Source organism: Atta cephalotes (assembly GCF_000143395.1).
Source record: "Atta cephalotes unplaced genomic scaffold scaffold00024, whole genome shotgun sequence".
NCBI lineage: Eukaryota > Metazoa > Arthropoda > Insecta > Hymenoptera > Formicidae > Atta > Atta cephalotes.
In genome coordinates this window covers 2,715,604-2,736,015 of record NW_012130088.1, presented here as the reverse complement: position 1 = coordinate 2,736,015, position 20,412 = coordinate 2,715,604, and the positions used below count along the sequence as shown (strand labels likewise).

Sequence of the window (20,412 nt, the reverse complement as noted above, 5' to 3'; positions counted from 1 at the left end):
AATACACAGTTTCTGATAGGTTGAAATTCTTATTTTCTCTGTTCTCTGTTTCTTTTATTGCTCTTCATGAGCTGCTCAAACTAATCATTTCAGCGACAAAGAAGATCATGTGACGCAAAATATTAACTATTAAGGTGCCTTTTCATACCGACGCTCGACGCTCATTTTTGGCGTCAAAATAAGTCACATAATAGAAATTGATGAATATTAATCGTCATTTTGATTACGTGACTTATTTCGACGCTGAAAATGAGCGTCAACATGAAAAGGCATCTTAGGAGCAACAATTTTATACATGAAAAAGGACAAGAAGTGTTAAATTTGATATTTGAGATACAGATTCGATATGTTATTCGTATTTTTCATGTATCATTCGCGATATTAATACGCTGAATTAAACAGTTATTAGACTATTCTGAATGCATAGAATCCTCTATCTGGATCAGCAATAAAAAAAAGAATAAATTAGATTATGTATCGTCAACGATGATCAACACGATCGATAAAGTATGTCTGCACTGTCAATAGCATTTGAGCGTTTGACGCTTGTAGTTGAACTGTTCAAACTACAAAATTTCAGTCACTGGATAACGAACGACAAATCGTTCCAATTGCTTATTTTAGCAGCACGTGAAAATGTACACTAAGCATCATTGATCTAGTTTCCACTGAGTTTAATCCGGATCAGAATGTAAGAACTAACCAACTACAGTCGAGTATTCCCCTGTCGTTTAACAGGGGAAACTCTCGATGGAAACTAGGCGAGAACATTTAGCAGAACACAACAGTTTTGTATCATTTTATGGATTCTCTGCTGAGATTGGATCATTCCTCTAGATTTAAAAGCATAACCCAATCAGCGCGAAGAAAACTTCCAATAGTTGCAAAATAAATGTTCTGCTGAACGCAGCCATCGATGCCTAGTATCTTTTAACATTCGATAAAAAACAAGGATAAGATGATAACTTAGATTAACAGAATTGAGTTTTGGAACGCATCCTGTCATAGTGATGGCACTGATGGCCACTGATGGCACGAGCTATCGACAAAGCGACAAAGCAGTTTGTAAGCAATTTTATACTCCATTTAATACATTACGTTTGTGTATATACGAATTGTTCAAAGTTTCTCTTTTGCAATTTGAATAATTTTAGATTTGTTTGCGAACGCTATATGCGAGAAAGAATCTAATAAACAATTCTAACCAAAGTGAATTCATCATGACTCATATGATATATCGTTATTAATTTTCATATTTTGCGTTCGAGATGTGTCGTAACAGTACCAGGTAATATCTCAAAAATTATAGCCAATATAAAATTGAAGTGCGAACGATAACAATAAAATATGACAGTGGAAATGTGGAAGTATATTTTAATAGTTGTTATCATAAATTCAGGTAATGATGAACTCTATATTTTATTCAATCTTACTACGATTTAATTTTAGTAATATCATAATTATTATAATAATTATATATGTATATATATTAATTTCCAGTGACCTCCGAAAGAATAAAGGACATGATATATATGCCTTTCGATGGTGTAGCTGCATGTTTCCGAAGACACAATGGTACACATCAGTTCGGATGTTCCTGTAAGAAAATCTTTTATCAGTTGCTTCTTTGTTAATCATCAATCTCGTCTAGCTCTCCAAAACTGATTATTTCAAGTTATTTTACTGACATTATGATATTCCAGCTAGTAGATCAGGAAGTGTAGGTGTAGTACATTTGGTGGAGGTAGAGAATGATATTGCTTGGTTAGAAAAGAACGCTACTGCCGGTCCATATACCGTGATCCTTTCGTTTGAGATGTTCAACAGAACCACGCTCCTCAGATTAAAAGATACAAACAACATAAACGGGGTGCTGCTAACAAAAAATATCAGCCATGAACGTCCGTTACATTATTCACCTGAGGATGAATGTCCCAATCGATACTCTGGTTATAAGAAATGCAATAACACAGAGCCATGGAATCCTTTCGGAACTGCAATACTCATGGACGATTGGCCATTTCCCATGTTTTACACAGAGGTTAGATCTGTATTTAATGAATTCAATTAAAGGCTATACTATTACAAAATTACTAATACAAAAAATTTAAGTGATAAGACATAAACAATAAGCAAATCAACATTTAGGATTTGTTACAGCTTATGTTATTGTCTTATGATGATTGACCAATTTGCTTGCTGCTTACGTTTTGCTCAAGTTTTTCTGTGTGCCTTAGTCTTTACTCATACTACATTAGTATACTAGATTAGTACATATTAAAAACTGCTTTAGATAAAGTATATAAATGCAGTGGTACAACAATCATTTTTACAATAAAATATATTTTACAAATATATTTTATTAAGTAACATGATAATGTCATTTAATCATGATAATCATTTAAAAAATTTAAAATATTTATATACTTTTACATTTAATTTTGTTAATTTCATACATAATAACTTTTGATATGCACTAATCTAAGATTCGTTAAATAACATATTAAAAGTATTACATTTTCAGAATCAGACAGCCTTGGAGGCTATAAAATCTTGTTTCTGGACGCACAATGCGCACGATCTTGAAACGCAATATCAGAGATCTCTTTGCGCGATAGAAATGAAGTCGTTCATGTATGCTGCCATTAATTCGGAATCTTGTATAAAGCGTACAGATTTAATGTTGAATTTCAACCCAACGCAGTTTTGCGATCCACTTGGAGATAGAAACATACACTGGCCCTTGGCGCCTCTCAATGAGAATAACAATACAGTGATAATGGTAACAGCACGATTGGATGCATCGTCTTTATTCGATGGCGTGTCACCCGGTGCGGGTAACGTCGTAACAGGACTGGTTACTTTACTTGCTACTGCGTACTATCTGAATTCCTTAAATGCCACCGTCGACAGTATGTATTCATCTTTCCTCAAAATTGTTACAATACAATTGTCCATATGTACATGATATATAGGGCTATCCATTTAAATTAAGATACTTGAATATCTTGAAAGAAAAACATTTTAGAAAAAAATATTTCAAATAGTTGTATTGTCTGAAGGACAAATAATAATAAAATCAAACTTGAAGAAATCAATTTTTTAAAATCACATAAAGGTCACAATAATTAAAAAAAAATAGAATTATATGATTTTTAGAAGATATATTCTTTTAGTTATTTCTTCATATAAGAATATTAGAGTTATTAAAGTTTAAATTTTATAAGATATATATTTTACATGATTCCTAACAAAATCAACGTCAATTTTATATTAGAATAAAGGATATAAACATATCTCATAAATTATTTTTTATAGTTTTATATGCAGAATAATTTTAGAAAAATCAAATTATTGGAAAAAAATCAGACAATTTCTTTGATCATGAAAAATCATTTTTTGTCCTTTTCAGATGATATAACTTCGTTTGGAATATTTTTTTAATGCTTTCTTTTCTTTCAAGATATTCAAATTATTTCAATTTAATGCCTCACTCCATACATGTATATTTATTCGGTGGGCAGTTTAAGCGGCATGATTTTTTGTTGGATCTTATTTCTAATAAATTACTGCAATTGTATCACAAAGAACACATAATTTCTAGTAATTTATTAAAATGTAAACCAGTAGAAGAGAAAATATCGCCGCTAACTTTACAGAATTGAGGAACCTTAAGCCCTTAGATCTAATTCAGATTGAAGGATTTTTTTCTGTTTAGCTATGTGTCTGTCTAACATCACTTATTATTATATATTTATTATTATATCTAGAGACAAACGTTGTATTTTCTCTGCTGAATGGAGAGGCATTCGATTATATAGGATCCAGTCGTATGATATATGACTTGAAACATAACAATTTTAACGCCCTTGGTGGAATCAATTTGAAATTCGACGATATCCTGAGTGTGATCGAGTTTGGTCAGTTGGGCCCGGGAAAGATATTTCTTCACACTAACAGCGAAGATGATATAATAATCCGTCTGAATAAAACGTTGAAGGCGAAGATTAAATATGGTAGTGTCCCACCTACGTCCGTGCAAAGTTTTCTGGAGGCGAAATCTAATCTAACGACCGTCGTTATAAGCAATCACGAGGAACAATTTAAGAATCAATATTATAATGGCATCTTGGATGATGCGGAAAGTCTCGGTTTTGATAAGTACATACACAACTTTTTTGTTCGATCTTGATATATACTTCACATTTTAATATTACTTGATTTTACATTATTGAGATTTTCTCTCGTGTATCATGTTTTAGAAACGATACTAGCACGCTTGCATCAGATTTAGCGAAAATTGCTCTTCAGGTTGCTAATGAGCTTTATTGGGAGGTGACGGGCGAGGCGCCGCAGCCTGTCGATCTGCCAGTAAGGAGATCTATGGAGAATCTTATCTCAGAAATGCTACATTGCTATTTGGAAAGCGCGAAGTGTAATCTGTTCCGTGCGGCTTCATCGCCTAACACTAAATTGGTCGATCAGGTTTTGCCGTTGTACGTCGGGGTGCATCGAGCGCTCAACATCGCGACGACTTTGACGGGCCAGCTTTTAGCATATCTGACCGGCGAAAAGCTCTACGAGATGAACGAATCAATGTGCTATGAAAATCGACTCGCCTGGATGAGCGGTCAAAACTTTTCGGGCTTATGTATCAATTCAACTGTTAATTACAGTACAGCCGTGAGTCCGGCATTTATTATCGAGGGTAAGTTGCTACATCATTCACAATAGATATAAACTCGACTATCTGTCCAATTGTTTTTTTCCCATTATAGAATACGATATGAAATCGGGTGTCTACTCAACTTGGACAGAGTCCATATGGCAAACGTTAAGCGTTAGAATGTTTCTCAAACCAGCAACAGCGACAGAACGTTTCAATCTGATTCTGGGTAGCTTGGTTACCGGTTTCTCATTTGTATTAGTATGGTTTATTAATAATAAAGCTAATGTACTATTTAATTCGAGGTATGTATCATCTTTCTAAGGAAAAACTAAAAATTATATTAAAGTAATATAATTAAAGTAATATATTAATATATATTAACATTAATTATATATACATATAAGATATATTTAAAGTATATTATAAATATATATAAATATATATATTTATATATAAACGTGAAATTGAAATAACATATTTTAAAATAAATTATCATACACATTATATTTTTAGGAGAACTGATTGCTAGGGATACGCTGCGGACCACATATCAATGACCAGGTTAGATAATCATCAAGAAGATCGAGATGTTCCAATAACTAGCCTTTAACCTTGTATGTGTGGTACGCCCTCGGAAGATTTTTATAGCTCGAAAACTATCTGGATATGTCACATTATCACTCTTATAATTTTTATCTTTTATTTATCGCTTCATCCGCAGTGTTCAATTGAAAAAAATCACGGATGCATCTTTGATACTCAATGTAAACAGTAAAGTGAATCTTTCTTCTATCTTTTTGTTTAATAATATCTATATTATAAATTATTTATGAAGTTACATATATGAGAAAAGACATTAGACGATTGAACGGGTAACTCGATAAAATTAATGGTTTTGTATTGTGTACGCGTGTATATAAATGAATGTATGTGTATGTATGTATAAGGTATAGTCGCATTAATAAAATTTTGTAAAATAAAAATTATATAAAAGAACGCAAGCATAGTAACTTTTTTTAATAGTGATAAAAGATTGTTACTCATATAACATTAAAAAATCAAATGATAAGTCGATCGTGAAAAAGTATACTTCTTTCTGCCCCTCTTTTGCCAAGTTATTGATTTGAAGGATAACAATATATGAATTATCAAGATGTCTTTGCTATAAATTTCGAGTGCATATTTGCTTAATCATTTTCACTTTACATACAATATATATTACTTTTCATTAGAGCAACAAAATGTGAACGTGTTTACAAAAACGTATCAACAATATTAAAACAAATGGCTTCTTATATAATTATGATAAGAATAAAAAAGGAATAATGCAAGCGTGATGGCATTTATTATCGATAAACAACTTATTTAACAGGGCATTGATGTACATGGGAAAGAATTTAATTTGTATATCTATGCTTTGTATGTGTTCTTTAGTATACATATAAGTATATAATGTGTTTCTCATTTACGACTCGAAATTTGGACAAAGTTAGAAATGGGCCATTCTCGGAAGAAAAGAAAGTTGATTCAGATTAGAAATTTACAGAATTTTTCTTTAGATTCATTCTAGATAATCAAAGATAGAGTGTTATCAGGATATTCTTAACTAGCTCAACATCTATAAATTGAACTATTCTCCTGTGCTGCTTCTCACTACTCGGCCATAGGCACACAATAGAATAGAATATGTGCATGTAAAAAAAACTCACTTTTTCATCTTGAATATATGCATTGAAATAAAGGCGAAGAGTTAGAATATTACTACACACTCAGAATTAAAATATTATTTAATCCAAATGAATTAGGAATATTTGTTTACGAATATTTGTAATATGAAGCAAGCACATAATTATGAAATTCTGTGAATAACACATCACTTTTGCGTCTATTTTTATACCTACGTATAATATAATTTCTCCATTTTTTATTATATAATTATATTATACACGAATATCTACGAGAGAAATGGAACAAAAATGACATTCACAGAATACAAAACGAATGTTGTTTCTCGGATCAAAATTAATTCATAAACTTTTATAGTCCTTTATCGAGAGTACTCTCTTTTATAATAATCTTAGAATAATCGCAAATCTATTTGTTACGTTGAAAACTGTACTATATTTGACCCATTTCTATCTTTATATATCTTTTTTTTTATCTAAAGGCCTGTTCTTTTTATCTGAACTTCTACGGTTCGTCTTTCCTCTTTTTTTTTCTCCAACGTGGAGAAAAAAAGATGAAAGATGAACTGTACAAGAACTTTAGCTAAAGAAAACAGACTTTAATTCTCGATAGATAATTTATTTGCATCGTTGTTAATGCGACAGACGGTTACGTCTCCTTCCGTACAAAGTGTTCACATGCTCGTAATAAATCTTTATATCACGGACACCTATGTAAAAAAAAGCGAGTGTCCGGTGAAAAATATGCCAGGAGCATATACGCATCTTGTCCACGTGCATATGGATGGAAACGTTCTACGCAACGCACGTCCCGACATACGTTCAACCTCTTCGGTAATCTGTTTACGCTTTCTTTTAACTAATTTTTATTTAGTATACAAGGATGAAGTAGGAGGCTGGGCACCGCCCACCGAATTATCACAGTCGTCTGGTGCCGCAGCACATACGTATACGTGGTTCAGCCTTACAACCTACCTCTTAATCTAGCTTTATTCTACGTTTATTTATTTCTCGGATGCAGTATAGTCCCGTACAAGGTGACTTATCAAAGCAATGATTACTAGAGGAGCGATTATACTTTTTTTTTACATATTAGATCGCAATTACATGTTATTGCTTTACATGTTATAGCAGAGAATAGCACAGATCTTTTTAGTGAATGCTTTCTCTACAAGCTAAGAGATAGCAATGCCAAGTAATGTTTTATATCTTATTGTTTTTATTTTTTTAATTCATCAGTTGTAACTGATCATTAAACAAACTGATGTCGTGGTACCGTGTACGGGAGCTATACTGTCAGCTGTCTGCAACTGATAATATCGTTTTACTCAAGTCATCTTGCATATTCAAGTTCATTCCGCATAATTATGACGTTCTAATCACTGTTATGATTGAGTGGAAAATCTTGCATACAAAAATCAATACGTCTGAGAAACAACAAAAATAGAAGAAATTACAGGGTTTATAAGAATAGATCGAACAAGCTACTAATGGAAGCACTCTGTCATTGGCTATATACATTGACTCAACGCAAAAATTATAAGTACAGAAGAAATGATATTTGGCCACCTAAGGCAACCATGTCGACAGACTACATTATATGACACATTCTCCTCCTATAATCGAGTGACTAGTGTCAGCTTATCGTTAACTGCTCTCACTATTCGTGAAAACAGTAACGACAGAACTGATATAAACTGAGAACGAAACAGAAATTTCACGTTCTGCAAACCTGTTGGTATAGCAAGATCATATCCCCTTATAGAATTGTCAACTTGGAAACAACTAATTTACGCTATATTACTTTACGTCGGATTTAACAAAGTAAAAATAGACTTAGACATTCAAATCTCGATGGACGGATCGCGTGGAAATGATAACGTCGGAGAAAGCATAAATATATCCGCGCATATATGCATCAGGAAGAATAGTATGTACACGAGAATGCATCGGCGAGGACAGTCAGTTCGCAAGTAAATATTAAGTTTTTTCATACTCGTATGGGAAGCTCTAAATAAATAAGCTTCTTCGAAATAACGCGATAAAGAAAATTTCTGCTGGTAAAACGTAATGATCACATGTAGACAGCCAGTGCGTAAACATTAATATTCCAAAATGTCATATATATCGTTGAATATATCCAATTCTTTTTTCAAGTATTAGCTTTTCTGTAACATACTTGGTAATATTTGTTCTGTTTTGTCCATTCCTCTCTTTCTCTGTCTTACTAACAGTTCCGCATGTAATATGTACAGTAGTATCATATAACACGTGCAGTACACGCTTAAGAGACGACACTTAGAGTTTAAAAATATAATCATCATATATTTAAAGTAGTATTATATCATCATTGCATTATGGTTGTGTTTGCTGCTGCTGTTGCTGTTATTACTATTATTATTATATAATTATAATTATAGTTATTATTATCGATAGCGTAATAATTATTATCATTATTAGTTTTATTATTATTATTATCATGGAGGGACAGTTCGCTATGCCACGACACTGCAGAGCTGAACAAAGACTAAACGCGGAAGTTACCACGCTCTTTAATGGCACGAAAAATACAATTAATATTGCATGCTATACTAATTCTCCTCTAATTTGGAAATTAATTGATTATGTTATTTTTTTACAAATGTGCCACATAATATGCCTAATCAAATAGCTTACAACTTTTAATTAATGTTAGTAAAAATCATTATCATTTTTCATATTACACTGTCCATATTGATTTTATACAAGTTATCAATCATAAAGCGGATTAATGAATTTCAATTTTAAAAAAGCTTACACGAATTATAACTGTAAACAAAAAATACGTGAATATTTTGTTGTGACACAAAAATAATAATTATTGTGGTAGGAGCAGTACAGGTATTAGTAGTAATAGGTAGTAGTAATAGTAGTAATAGTTTAGTAATAGTAATAGTAATAGTAGTAGTAGTAGTAATTTTAGTAATAGGAGCGATAATAATAGGAGTGTTAACAATAATATTGACAATGATAGTAGAAATAGTAGTATAGTGATAGTGGTAATGGAAGGAATAGCAATAGTAATAGTGATACTATTACTAGAAGTAGCATAGTAGTAATAATATATAGTAGGAGTAATAGTAATAATATTAATCATGATAATGGTAGTAGTAGTATCTGGGTAACAATATTAATCGTAACAATAGCAGTAATAACATAATATTGGCAAAGCTAGCAGAAAAAAATTTCATTTTGTCTATTTTGTTTTATTATACGTCTAATGAAATATCAAAATTATATACGAAAAAGATCGACAATTAACGTATCATATCGAAAATATACAAAAGAACGAATTTATACAGTTTCAGAGGATAAGTGCTTAAAAATGTACATTGAAACAATGGAAAATATGAATGGCTAAAAATATTTCTTTTCTCGGGAAATATTTGTTCGTCAAATTGTTATAATATAATCACGTTACACACACACACACACACACACACACACACACACACACACACACACACACACACACACACACACACACACACAAAACGTAATTATATTTTAAACAATATATCTTTTACATACATTACATAAGATGCGTTTCATTTGGCGCTTACAATGCTCGCGAGCATTATTTGACCTTGTTTAACATTGATAAACAACAAGGATAAAACAATTCCATAAGCGTTGCGAGCATTAAGTGGAACGCATCCATAAGGCGTCATAAATAATAGACATCCTATAGAGACTAAATCATTAGAAACATACGTTTGTTACAAGCAGTTTGTAACTAACAAAAGATCGTGATTCCAAAGAAAGCTCAGATTTATCTTCATCATTTGTGCGCAGTTTACTTAAAAATTTGTCATCGAAAAATAAATAACATTTTTCCAAATAACACAATACAAACGTATGTATGTTCGTTCGAATTAGACATACTTAAAAGTAAGCTTCTCTTTCTAGTACCTATTCAATCTCAGTTCTCGTCTCTCAGTCCATTACAACGTGTGGATAATATGTGAGCCGAGATTAAAATCTAATCAGTTGTCATAAAAAAGCAGATGATTGGGTAGCTGACGAATACTATCAAAGTATCGAATGATCAGAGAGCGTGATAACCTCTATCCACATATTCTTAACTTTCACAAGATTAATTACGTATTTGACAGTTAAAGCGATATCTATTCCCGAATATCTTAATACTGTAATGAGCAACTGGATTTGAAGGTACCGTAAAGAGGTTGACGTTTCGGTGATCGACAGAGGTCAGTGAAGATCATCCTCATCGCTATCGTTACCGTCTTTCGATCTAGCGGCACCTCCCTCACCGTCGCTAGAACCCGAATCACTCGCCGAATCATCGGACTGCCAGCCCGCTTGCTGCTGCTGAGCCGCTTGTTGCTGCACTGCATGTTTCGAAGTCTTATGACGTTTTCCTGCGCGCGACGTCGCGTCAGTGCCCGCGCCGTCTAACATAGGCTGTAGGATTCGTCGACGGGCGTTGATGAACCAATTGTTCACTTGTAGTAACGTTAAATTTGTCTGGCTGGCAATCTGACGCTTCTCGTCTTCGGTTGGATAAGGATGCTGCAATAGATACACGTTGGATTACGATTGAATAAAGCAACTGTAATTTTTTTGCAAATTATCAGTAAGTTACTTACTACTAAATGCTGAAAGAGCCACGTTCGCATGATGCTGGTTGCCTGTTTGGGTAAGACACCCCGTTTCTGACGTCCCTTTCTAGCGCTACCATGATTATTTCTATGATTCCCAGCGTGATTTGAAGCCGTGTTGCTGGCACTCTCCTCCTCATCTTCGCTCGCCGCAGGGGAAGGCGAAGCTGCAACTGTAATGTCTAAACACAATCGATGTGTTCTATTACTTACTTCTTATGATTCACGTTTATAACGTAATGATACAATTTGTGCGTTGAGAGATGGTAACGACAACGAATCGTTGCTATTTTTCAACCCATATGCGCTAAAGAAAACATGTTATATTTCTGTATAAAGATTATTTCGCAGATTTCCTTCGTGTCCAGATCCATTCTTGGGCTGCAAGGTTCACGAAACGTTGGCATTCTAAGAATGGATCTGGATATAGAGGAAACTCGCGAAACGCATAATTTTTGTATAGGAAGCACCGTGGAAGCCTCAAGAATATTATGTTATATTTCTAACCGAAATACTTTTTATCATTAGCATTCCCGGCATCCGCGTATTCCACGTTTTTTCGTTCTTGCAACGCGACTAATCCCCAGTATCCAGCTTCTTCCAGATATATTCTGTCAGAAATCGTCTGTAGATACTCACTACTGTCATCTATAAACGAGATTTTAAGAGATTCATCATGCACAAAATACTGCCTCAGGAAGAGAAGAAAGAGTTTATTGAAATCTTGTAAAGTAAAAAATTCTGAATTTTTCAGTTATTTTTATCTAAAATTTCAGATAAAATTAGAGAATTTAAAAAATGAAACTTTGAAACAAATTAAAATAAGTAATAGTTAATAAGTAACACAAATAAATTATATAATACTTTAGTAGAAGATGAAAAGTCCACAAGATTATATCTTTTTCTAGAATTAGCGAATTATTCTTTTCTGCTGACAATGAATGTTGTCATTTACTTGTCATGCTGATTTTTTAAATATAACTCACGAGTCATACAAGAATGTACACGAATGCATACTTATTGCTGATTGTCAACATTCAAAAAATGATCAGAGAAAGAAATTTAAGAGACAGAATATAAAAATAAAAATTCCCAATTTTCAAGGATAAAATATTTTCTAAAAATTCCAGATTTTTCCAGTTTTTTTTCAGATCATAAATACTGAAAAAAAATCAAATTTTTTATGAGAAAAAATAAAATCTCGATCAATTAGCTGATTCTGATTTGCATTGATCAACACAACTTTCTATCGACAACGAACGGAGGAATCCATTTGGTGATGCAATGAATGCATTCAATAGACTCAACAATTTAGTCAGCACTCGCTGCTATTGGCGTACTCTTCTAGATCTAAGCTCTAATTAGAATATACTAATAGCAACGAGCACTTATTTACTCAACTGTTGCTTTGCTGAATACACTCAATGGTGCGACAGCTCTCGCGGTTCAGACTCACCTTGGCCGAGATACATGTCGTTAACCGGGGCGCATGGATGCGCCCCGATTTGCGAGAGAGGCGTGCTTCCATGTATAGTGGACGGTGAGAGCGGATCGTCGTGGTCCTGGCTAGTGGATTTGCCCGAGCGCTGGACGGCGGAAGACGGTCGGACCGACGAAAGTGGATCGTGATTAACGCTCTCTTCCCGTGTGTGCGAATTCGCGCCATCGTTCTCCGCCACGGCATCTCCACGGCTCACTCTGAATCCGTTAGCTCCCGACTCAACATCATTGCCTGTAGATGACAGCACCTGGCAAATATATGTCTCAACTAGCCGTCAGAGAGCAGGGATGGGAAATTCAGTAATATCTCAAGAGATGTACGCATATACTCGTACACGGTGATGTAATATATTACATATTACCGTTTTGATTGATTCAACGGCAATTTAAATCGCAATGCATAAACGCGGTAATGACAATAACGATATCGCGAGATTCTTCGCGTACATCCCTTTTACTACGGGAATATCTACGTTGGTAAGGGGGATAGACCGGACAGACCGGGGAGCCTAGCTTCATCGTAGTATATCGGGCAAACGTCTAACCTGCAACGGACTGCTGCCGTTGCTTCCACTCGACGGACCCATGTCGTGCCCATGGTGGCTGTAGTCGCTGCGTAACAGATTCTCGCTCTGCATCTTGCCCTTCAAACATGTGATGTACCTGTTGCAGAAGTCCTTGCACAACTCTTGCACCTTCTCCAACTCCAATAGGTGAATACGTAGCACCTGTATCGCTTTGATCATCTGCAAAAAAACGTATCTCCATGGAAACGCGCTTAAACACTTCGTTCAACCGATCGTCATTTCTCGTCTCTTCCTTCATTCATTTGTTCCTGATATTGACTTTACGAAGTCGCGTGGAAAAACGAAGGAAGGACGAGCGAAAAGTTTATAAAAAGAAGGAATCTAATAAGTATGAAGAAGAGTCTAATAGATATGCATTTTACTGGCAATGCAACCATCATGCTTAATAGCATTAGAAATTTTGAACAAAAGTAGCAGCGACAATTCTTCCAAAGAATTTATTTGTTTCTAGATCCAATAACTGTTTTTTACGCTCTTTTTCCAACATCGTATTGCACTGTAACTGCCTCGCCTCGAGAACTGCAGTAGTCGCAGTGGCAATATGATTACCATTTATGGCATTTATGACGTCATTGATGGAACTAGATGCTATTGCAACACATAATAACGGAATTTTTTAGTACTACTAATATCGGCAGTATACATAGAAACACAGCTAATGACATATCATGCCTAAAATCTAGACTAATGATGTATATACTAAAACTTTGTGTCCACAATGCTAAAAATCCGAGATTTTGAACGAGGAAAAAATTGATCAATCACATTGATCAATTAGCCAAGTTGTTCATATGTAATATGAACTCAATTTCTTTCTCCATTCGAAATTTCGGATCGATTTTTAGCATGGACACAAAGCTTCAGACCAAGCATTCGGGATTCTACATAAGAGATTGAGGATTGGAAATTAGAATTCATTCAATCAGAATGGAATAGATTAAAATTAAAATTATTTGATTGATAGAGAATTCAAAGCTTCAATTAGCAATCCTCAATTTCTAATTCTGATATGAATTTATTTGCTAACAGAATAAAATACCACATTGACTACAGAAATTAAACACACTGCTATTTCATAATCATTTAAAATTATTCTCTTTAAGTTTATGAAATTTTACTTCGTTTCTGCCAACAGTGTACTAGACTATGTCATAAACATGAGTTTAATGCAGACGTAGACGATACCGAATCTATTGAAATATCTCAGCAAATCTATTGTCAATCTATTGTACTGCAATTTGTTTACTGGGATGTATGTCATCGAGAGATTCATCTTAATAAAAAGTATGTCTTACCAAACCGTCAATCTCGGGGTCATTGATCAGGAAAGGCTTTCGGTCTCTTTCTTGGTGCTGGACAAAAGCCTGTATGTCCATGTTGAAGCTTTCGGACGTGGAGTTGTCCGAGCTCTGGGTCGCTTGTTCGCATCTTTCGAAGAGTAACGCCAGCAGCGGGAAGAGCGGATGTTTATAAACGGCTCTCTTGTCGGCTTCGAACTGGGCCTGATCCTGATGAGTCGTGTAATCGGCGACCCCACTCGCAGGGTCCTGATCGTATCCGGGAGTCACCATCGCTAGCGCAACGGCGGTATTACCCTCTTGCATCCTGTCATAAGCACATTACGTATTTATCATTCGATTCCCGAATTATCTTCTTTCGAATTATCAATCACAATTTATAATATTATTAATACATTTTAGCCTTTTGCTCCAATTTCTAAGTTGCAATGTTGATTTATTTTATTAACTATAAACTTTACATTGGTTCTATAATAAGGAGATAATCGGTAATCTGTAGTCAGGATTGGTAGTCAGGATTGGTAGTCAGGATTGGTAGTCAACTTCTAAAACTATCAACTTATTGTGGAACCAACGTTACAGTTGAAATCTGACTAGCTCGCTTAGTCCCGAAACACATAAATATAGTCTTAAACATTAAGAAATTGATCAATCATAATCGATTATTCTCCTTATAATATTTAACTGTAATAGATCACATTTCTTATGGTTTAAGGCTTAAAACTTAAGTTTTGTGCCTAAAAATTTTATTGTAGACGCCGTTTAAAATCTCCTTATAAACGTCGCTTCATAGATTCTTCTTACCTATCATTCCCCCTTGGCAATTCCCATTCTCATCTGGATTCCTCGTGACTCCGTTCCTTTTACGCCTAAGATTCAATTACTCGTTCGTTAAATCGGCGTTCGTTAAATCCGTTCGATTGGAGGATTCTTTAAGAAGAAACAAAATCGCAATGAGAATCTCGAGTTCGTTTACATGCTTTCTTCTTAAGATACACAAATCGATACAAATTAACACACTCGGACACAGTCCGAGTTTGCCGCAATTAAATGGAACGTCATATGTAATGTGTGCGAATTGTTAATACCTTACCTCACAAAATTACAATTAGTTCTAAAACTTCTCAAACAGTATTTTCTAATGTATATTATATTGTGGATGCATTTTAATATCGTCAAAAATCACATTTAAACACTCCGACTTTCCTCCCGAACAGAGTCGAAAAGTGACTAAGTTTGAACAAAATTGTAAATGAAAAGCGACGTGTGTGTGTCGATTTGCATCAAAAGTGTTGACTGTATTCCTTAAGGCTACGTTCGGAAACATCCGTTCTTTTATCCTGTTGTTTAATGTTGGGTGAATAACAAGGATATACGAAGGCACTAGGATGTTTCCGAACGCAGCTTAAAAGGAAAGCAACCATCATCTCGTCAAGGGGTTAATTCCTACTTACAATCGCTCCGCAAAATTCAAAAGGGATAAAAAGAGAAAAAAAAGGATATTCACAAGGAAGTGAAAAATCAATAAAGAGAGAAAAACAAGAAAAAGAGAAACGAAGAAAAACGCGTCCCGCCGCGCCACACCGCGTGAACAATCGAACGATGCGGCACCGCATTTAAATGTCATCATTAGACAGCATTGGCGCCATCGGTGCCCGGGACTCTCATCGATTTCGGAACGACATATCTTCTGCGATGCGGGGTTAAATAGCGCCACTAGAAGAAAGAAAAAAAGAAAGATAATAAAGATAATCCGGAAAAACGCACGCGTGTGAAATATCCTAACGGGTGTCCCAGGCCAGTTCCCTCGAGAACTGGCAGCAAGTGGCGAAGTACAAAGAGCAAAATCGCGCACGAGATCGTCTTACGTAAAGGTAATGAGTGTTTTTTTTCCTCCAAGCGAGAACGTCATACGTCAATATATGTCGATTCAAATCTACTCTTATTGGCGATTAATTTAATGCTGTGTCATTAATAATGTGAGAGAAAAGTTGCTGATGTATGTATATGATTAGAATTGTAGGACTCTCGAGAAATTCCAAGAGGTGATTATCGCAGAGTTAAAGTCGAGAGCGAATGAGCGCGTTCAGATTCAACAATTAAGTGAGCGTTCGCTGCTATTAGTGTATTCTTTTAAACCTGAACGTTTGATCAGATGATCTAGAAGAATACATTAATAACAGCACTTACTGAACTTGAATCCGTTGAATGCCTCCCAGAATACTGCGTTTAGCAGTGAAAACTCAGTGAGTGCTCAGTAATTCTTCAATATGATTAGTTCCTATAATTAGATTCGGCGAAGAATTAAAAGCAAGAACCAATTATACAATAGAATGACTGAGCGCTTACTAATGAGTTTTCTATACTGAATGCAACCAATGGACGTCCGATATATATGGGTTACGTTTAGCAGAAAAAGCAGCTTTGCAATTGTAAGATTCTTTATTATTGGTCTTGCTCTTAATTTCTCATTGAATCTAAATATATAACAGGCTTTTTACAATAAGTCATTAGTTTATAAGTCCACAACCTTGCCTTAAGGAGCTGATTCTATAATGTCTGTAGTCTTAGTCTCAATCGATGAAGATTTGACCAATCAAACGTCGGTTGTACAAGTTGGCTATTAGTCAACTTCATCGATAAGACTTAGGACAACTGACTCATTGTAGAATCAACATGAGCCATAAAGAGAAACATTGCTTCCTATTTCTAAACTGTTTTCGAGCAATCTTTAAACTTTAATCGTTAGATGTAAGCGAATTGAGAAAAATCTAATTTTTACGGCTTAAAAGCAAGGTTGTGAACGTAGACTTCAATTAGGAACACATAAAAAACGTAAGACAACAAAATTAAGCAGCAGCGAATCAACTAATTACATAATGGAGAACATAAAATAGTTCTCTTTTATTATGATCGGTCGATTCGCTTACTGTGTTTCTAAATTCACCTAAGCTTTAATGTCTTTCTACAATAAGCCATTAATCATAAATCAGAAGTCAGAAGCTAAAAATGGACGACTGTGATTAGTCAATTTCAAACTTCTAACTTCTGATTTATGGCTAATTGCCTATTGTAGAATGGCCATAAATCTTAAGATCATGACACACAAAAAATTTAAGTAGTAAGCAGTAAGGAAATTAATGTATTGGATTGGCTACGTTTACATTATGACCTTACAGCCTTACTTTTTATTTATGATTGGCCAATTCGATTACTTCTTACGTTTTATTACTTAAGTTTTTTGCCATGTGGTCCTTAAGCCCTAAGAAATTCATCATAAACTACGATTACCCTTAATCGGGTTTAATAACATCCATAGTTAGAAACTAACCAATCACAATCATTCCATTCTTCAGAGGAATTGCTAGGGAATTGCTAAGGATTAGTCGTAGTTCATAACTACAGATATTATTAAATCTGATTAAAGGTGCCGTGTAAATGTAATCGATTATTTTCCTCACGTTCGATTATGATCGGTCTTTTTTTAGGCTTAAGTAAATACTTGGTACTTAAGTAAGTAATCGGCTTAAGTAAGTACATTCTAATCATATTAAGGAATTTTACAATTGTAAAATTCGTTTTCCACAGCTACCCTCTCATCGCTGAGACACACCGAATCGCGCGTTGGAAGAGCAAGTGAACGTTCCCTCAGCACGTGGATTCGCCGCTTCGAAAACAGCAGGGGACCGGCCTTGTTTACTGTCTGTCAATCATCAGGTTGAGCCTAACCTGCGTGACTCACTCGCTTCCGCACGCCGCTGCGCAGAAAAGCAACCACTGTTAAAATACGCCCTTCAAACGTTATACTTTACACGACAGGCGGACCGCGCCTCCTCCTCCTTCTCTTCCTCCTACACCTCTCTTCCCAAACGCACGCTGCTTTTCCCGGTTTGTCATTGCTTTGATAAAATCGAAAAGTGATCACCACCGCGCATCGGAAATGATTAAAAATACACGATCAAATATCGTGGTATTTCTCCACAAAAAAAAAAATGTACTAAAGACTATATAATATAAGAGTCTGGTCGCGAGTTTTGTCAAAACAAGAATAAAGCCTAAAGCCTTGTTACTTTTTACAATAAGTTATTATGTGAGTTGTAAGTCTAAATACAACTAATCACAATCGAGTATGAGAAGAATAATCAACTGTGATTGGTTTCTCATAGCTTAAGGTTTAAGGATCATGGCATACAAAAAATTTAAGTAGTAAAATGTAAACAGTAAGGGCTTTACCTCGGATCTACGATAGATTTTTAAACCTTAAGTCATAAGGACAAATCATTTGACACAAATGAATTATTCTCTTCGCATTCGATTGTAACTGATTAATTTCTTACGGCTTAAAACATTTATTGTAGATACGGACTTAAGCTGACCTATAATCTTAAGACAGTGTCTTATGACTTGAGTCTTATGTAAGGATTTATTTAAGACTTATGGGCCTTCTATAATAAGCCATAATCATAAATTAGAAGTCAGAAGCTAAAAATTGACGATTGTGATTAGTCAATTTTTAGGTTCTGACTTCTGATTTATGATTAATAGCTTATTGTAGAAGGTCCATTATGTCTTTAGTAAGAGTCTAAGCACAAGAATTGTCTTATGATTTATGTTTTAAAGCCCTTATATTTATACACTTTTAAGACATAAGTCATGAGATAGTTCTTGTGTTACTCAAGGCATAAGACTTATGGTTATTCTATAATAAGCCATTAGTCATAAATCAGAAATTAGAAGTTGGAAATTGACGACTGTGATTGGTCAATTTCCAGCTTCTAATTTCTAATTTATGATTAATGGCTTATTGTAGAATGCGTGTTAAATTAATAATAAGACACTGTCTTAAGATTATGAATTAGCCTTTCTGTTACAGCCCTAAAATTGGCCAATCACAATAGAAATCGTAAAGTCATAGTAAGCAATAGCAAATCCAACATGTTGTCTAGGTTCACAATCTTATTTTACGAGACCCTAAGCTGTAAAGCCATAAGAAATTGATCAATCACAGTCGATTATTTTTCTTATATTCAACTATGATTGATCAATTTCTTACAGAAGCTTACAGCCTCTTAAAGCAAAGTTGTGGATGTTGATTTCTTACTGCTTAAGTTTTTGTACCATGGCACCAATAGTTAAGCTTACATAATAGTTTATTGTAGAAAGTTCATTAAACATAATAAAAAGCACAGACAATAAGAACAAGGAATAAAAGTATCAAAATATACAACAGGTATAATAAGTCTTAAACTATAAGAAATCAATCATAATTGATTATTCTCTTTATATTCGATTATGATTGGCTAATATCTTAATGGCTTAAAAACTAAGAGATTTCAATCTATCAGAAACTGTGTGTTCTGGTAAACACAATTTTTGAGAGGTTGAAATCTATTATTTCCTGTTCCATTGCTGAAACACAATAGGTGTAATAAGCCATAAGAAATCAATTATTGATTTTCTTCTCACATTTGACTGATTGGCCTTAGGACTATTGCAGACAAAATTCCAGTAAGTTAAGGCATAACTTAAGCCAATGCATAATCTAACGAAAGTAAACTTATTTATAAGGCAAATTTGTCTTACGGATAAGTTTGCTATTTTATTTCCATTAGATTTAAAGCAATATTTTGATTGGCTCATTGGCCTCAGTTTACGTCTTATGATTACTACTACAGAAATTTTATCTACGCCCTTACAGCTTAAAGCTTTACTACTCGTATTGTGATTCAAGATTTATTCTTGTTTGAGAAAAAAACGCGATATTATCTTACTCATTTACTGAAGTTGACAAAAAGGACGACAAATCAAAAGTTGGTCTTCTGGCCAAATGAAATGTCATCAGCTGATCATCAGATTCTAGTCTCGTTTTTGAACGTTTTAAATAAAATATTCATCTCGTAGATATGAATGCTTGTTTACGTCGTGCGTTTTTTTTCTCCCGCCCAAGAAAGCAACGCGCTTTCGCGGAGGATCCGCAAAATGACCCACCTTTTTCTCACAAAAATGTCGGAC

The 20,412-nt window shown here is 34.4% G+C and overlaps 2 protein-coding genes across 2 annotated transcripts; one reads left to right on the top strand and one right to left on the bottom strand.

Annotated features, from left to right (window-relative positions):
• The first annotated feature begins 1,347 nt into the window (after window positions 1–1,347).
• LOC105620153 (nicastrin) lies at window positions 1,348–5,198 on the top strand. The gene is made up of 8 exons (XM_012201660.1): window positions 1,348–1,399; window positions 1,501–1,599; window positions 1,704–2,041; window positions 2,525–2,912; window positions 3,771–4,161; window positions 4,263–4,708; window positions 4,779–4,971; window positions 5,183–5,198. The coding sequence occupies exons 1-8, from the start codon at window positions 1,348–1,350 to the stop codon at window positions 5,196–5,198; spliced, it is 1,923 nt and encodes a 640-aa protein (XP_012057050.1).
• A 5,407-nt stretch (window positions 5,199–10,605) lies between these two features.
• Window positions 10,606–14,706, bottom strand: LOC105620088 (homeobox protein PKNOX2-like). Its single transcript, XM_012201597.1, has 5 exons — window positions 14,398–14,706; window positions 13,061–13,261; window positions 12,472–12,763; window positions 11,004–11,197; window positions 10,606–10,926 (listed from the first exon to the last, which is right to left on the bottom strand). Exons 1-5 carry the CDS (start codon window positions 14,704–14,706, stop codon window positions 10,606–10,608), a joined length of 1,317 nt encoding a protein of 438 aa, XP_012056987.1.
• Window positions 14,707–20,412: the final 5,706 nt, after the last annotated feature.

What these genes read in the sequence shown, in the direction of transcription:
- LOC105620153 (XM_012201660.1), top strand. Translation starts at nt 1,348, where the DNA reads ATGACAGTGGAAATGTGGAAGTATATTTTAATAGTTGTTATCATAAAT. An exon ending in AGTTGTTATCATAAATTCAG is followed by an intron (nt 1,400 to 1,500) that starts GTAATGATGAAC and finishes ATTAATTTCCAG; the next exon opens with TGACCTCCGAAAGAATAAAG. An exon ending in ACATCAGTTCGGATGTTCCT is followed by an intron (nt 1,600 to 1,703) that starts GTAAGAAAATCT and finishes ATGATATTCCAG; the next exon opens with CTAGTAGATCAGGAAGTGTA.
- LOC105620088 (XM_012201597.1), bottom strand. Translation starts at nt 14,706, where the DNA reads ATGCAAGAGGGTAATACCGCCGTTGCGCTAGCGATGGTGACTCCCGGA. An exon ending in ACCCCGAGATTGACGGTTTG is followed by an intron (nt 13,262 to 14,397) that starts GTAAGACATACT and finishes GTTTTTTTGCAG; the next exon opens with ATGATCAAAGCGATACAGGT. An exon ending in GGCTCTTTCAGCATTTAGTA is followed by an intron (nt 10,927 to 11,003) that starts GTAAGTAACTTA and finishes TATCTATTGCAG; the next exon opens with CATCCTTATCCAACCGAAGA.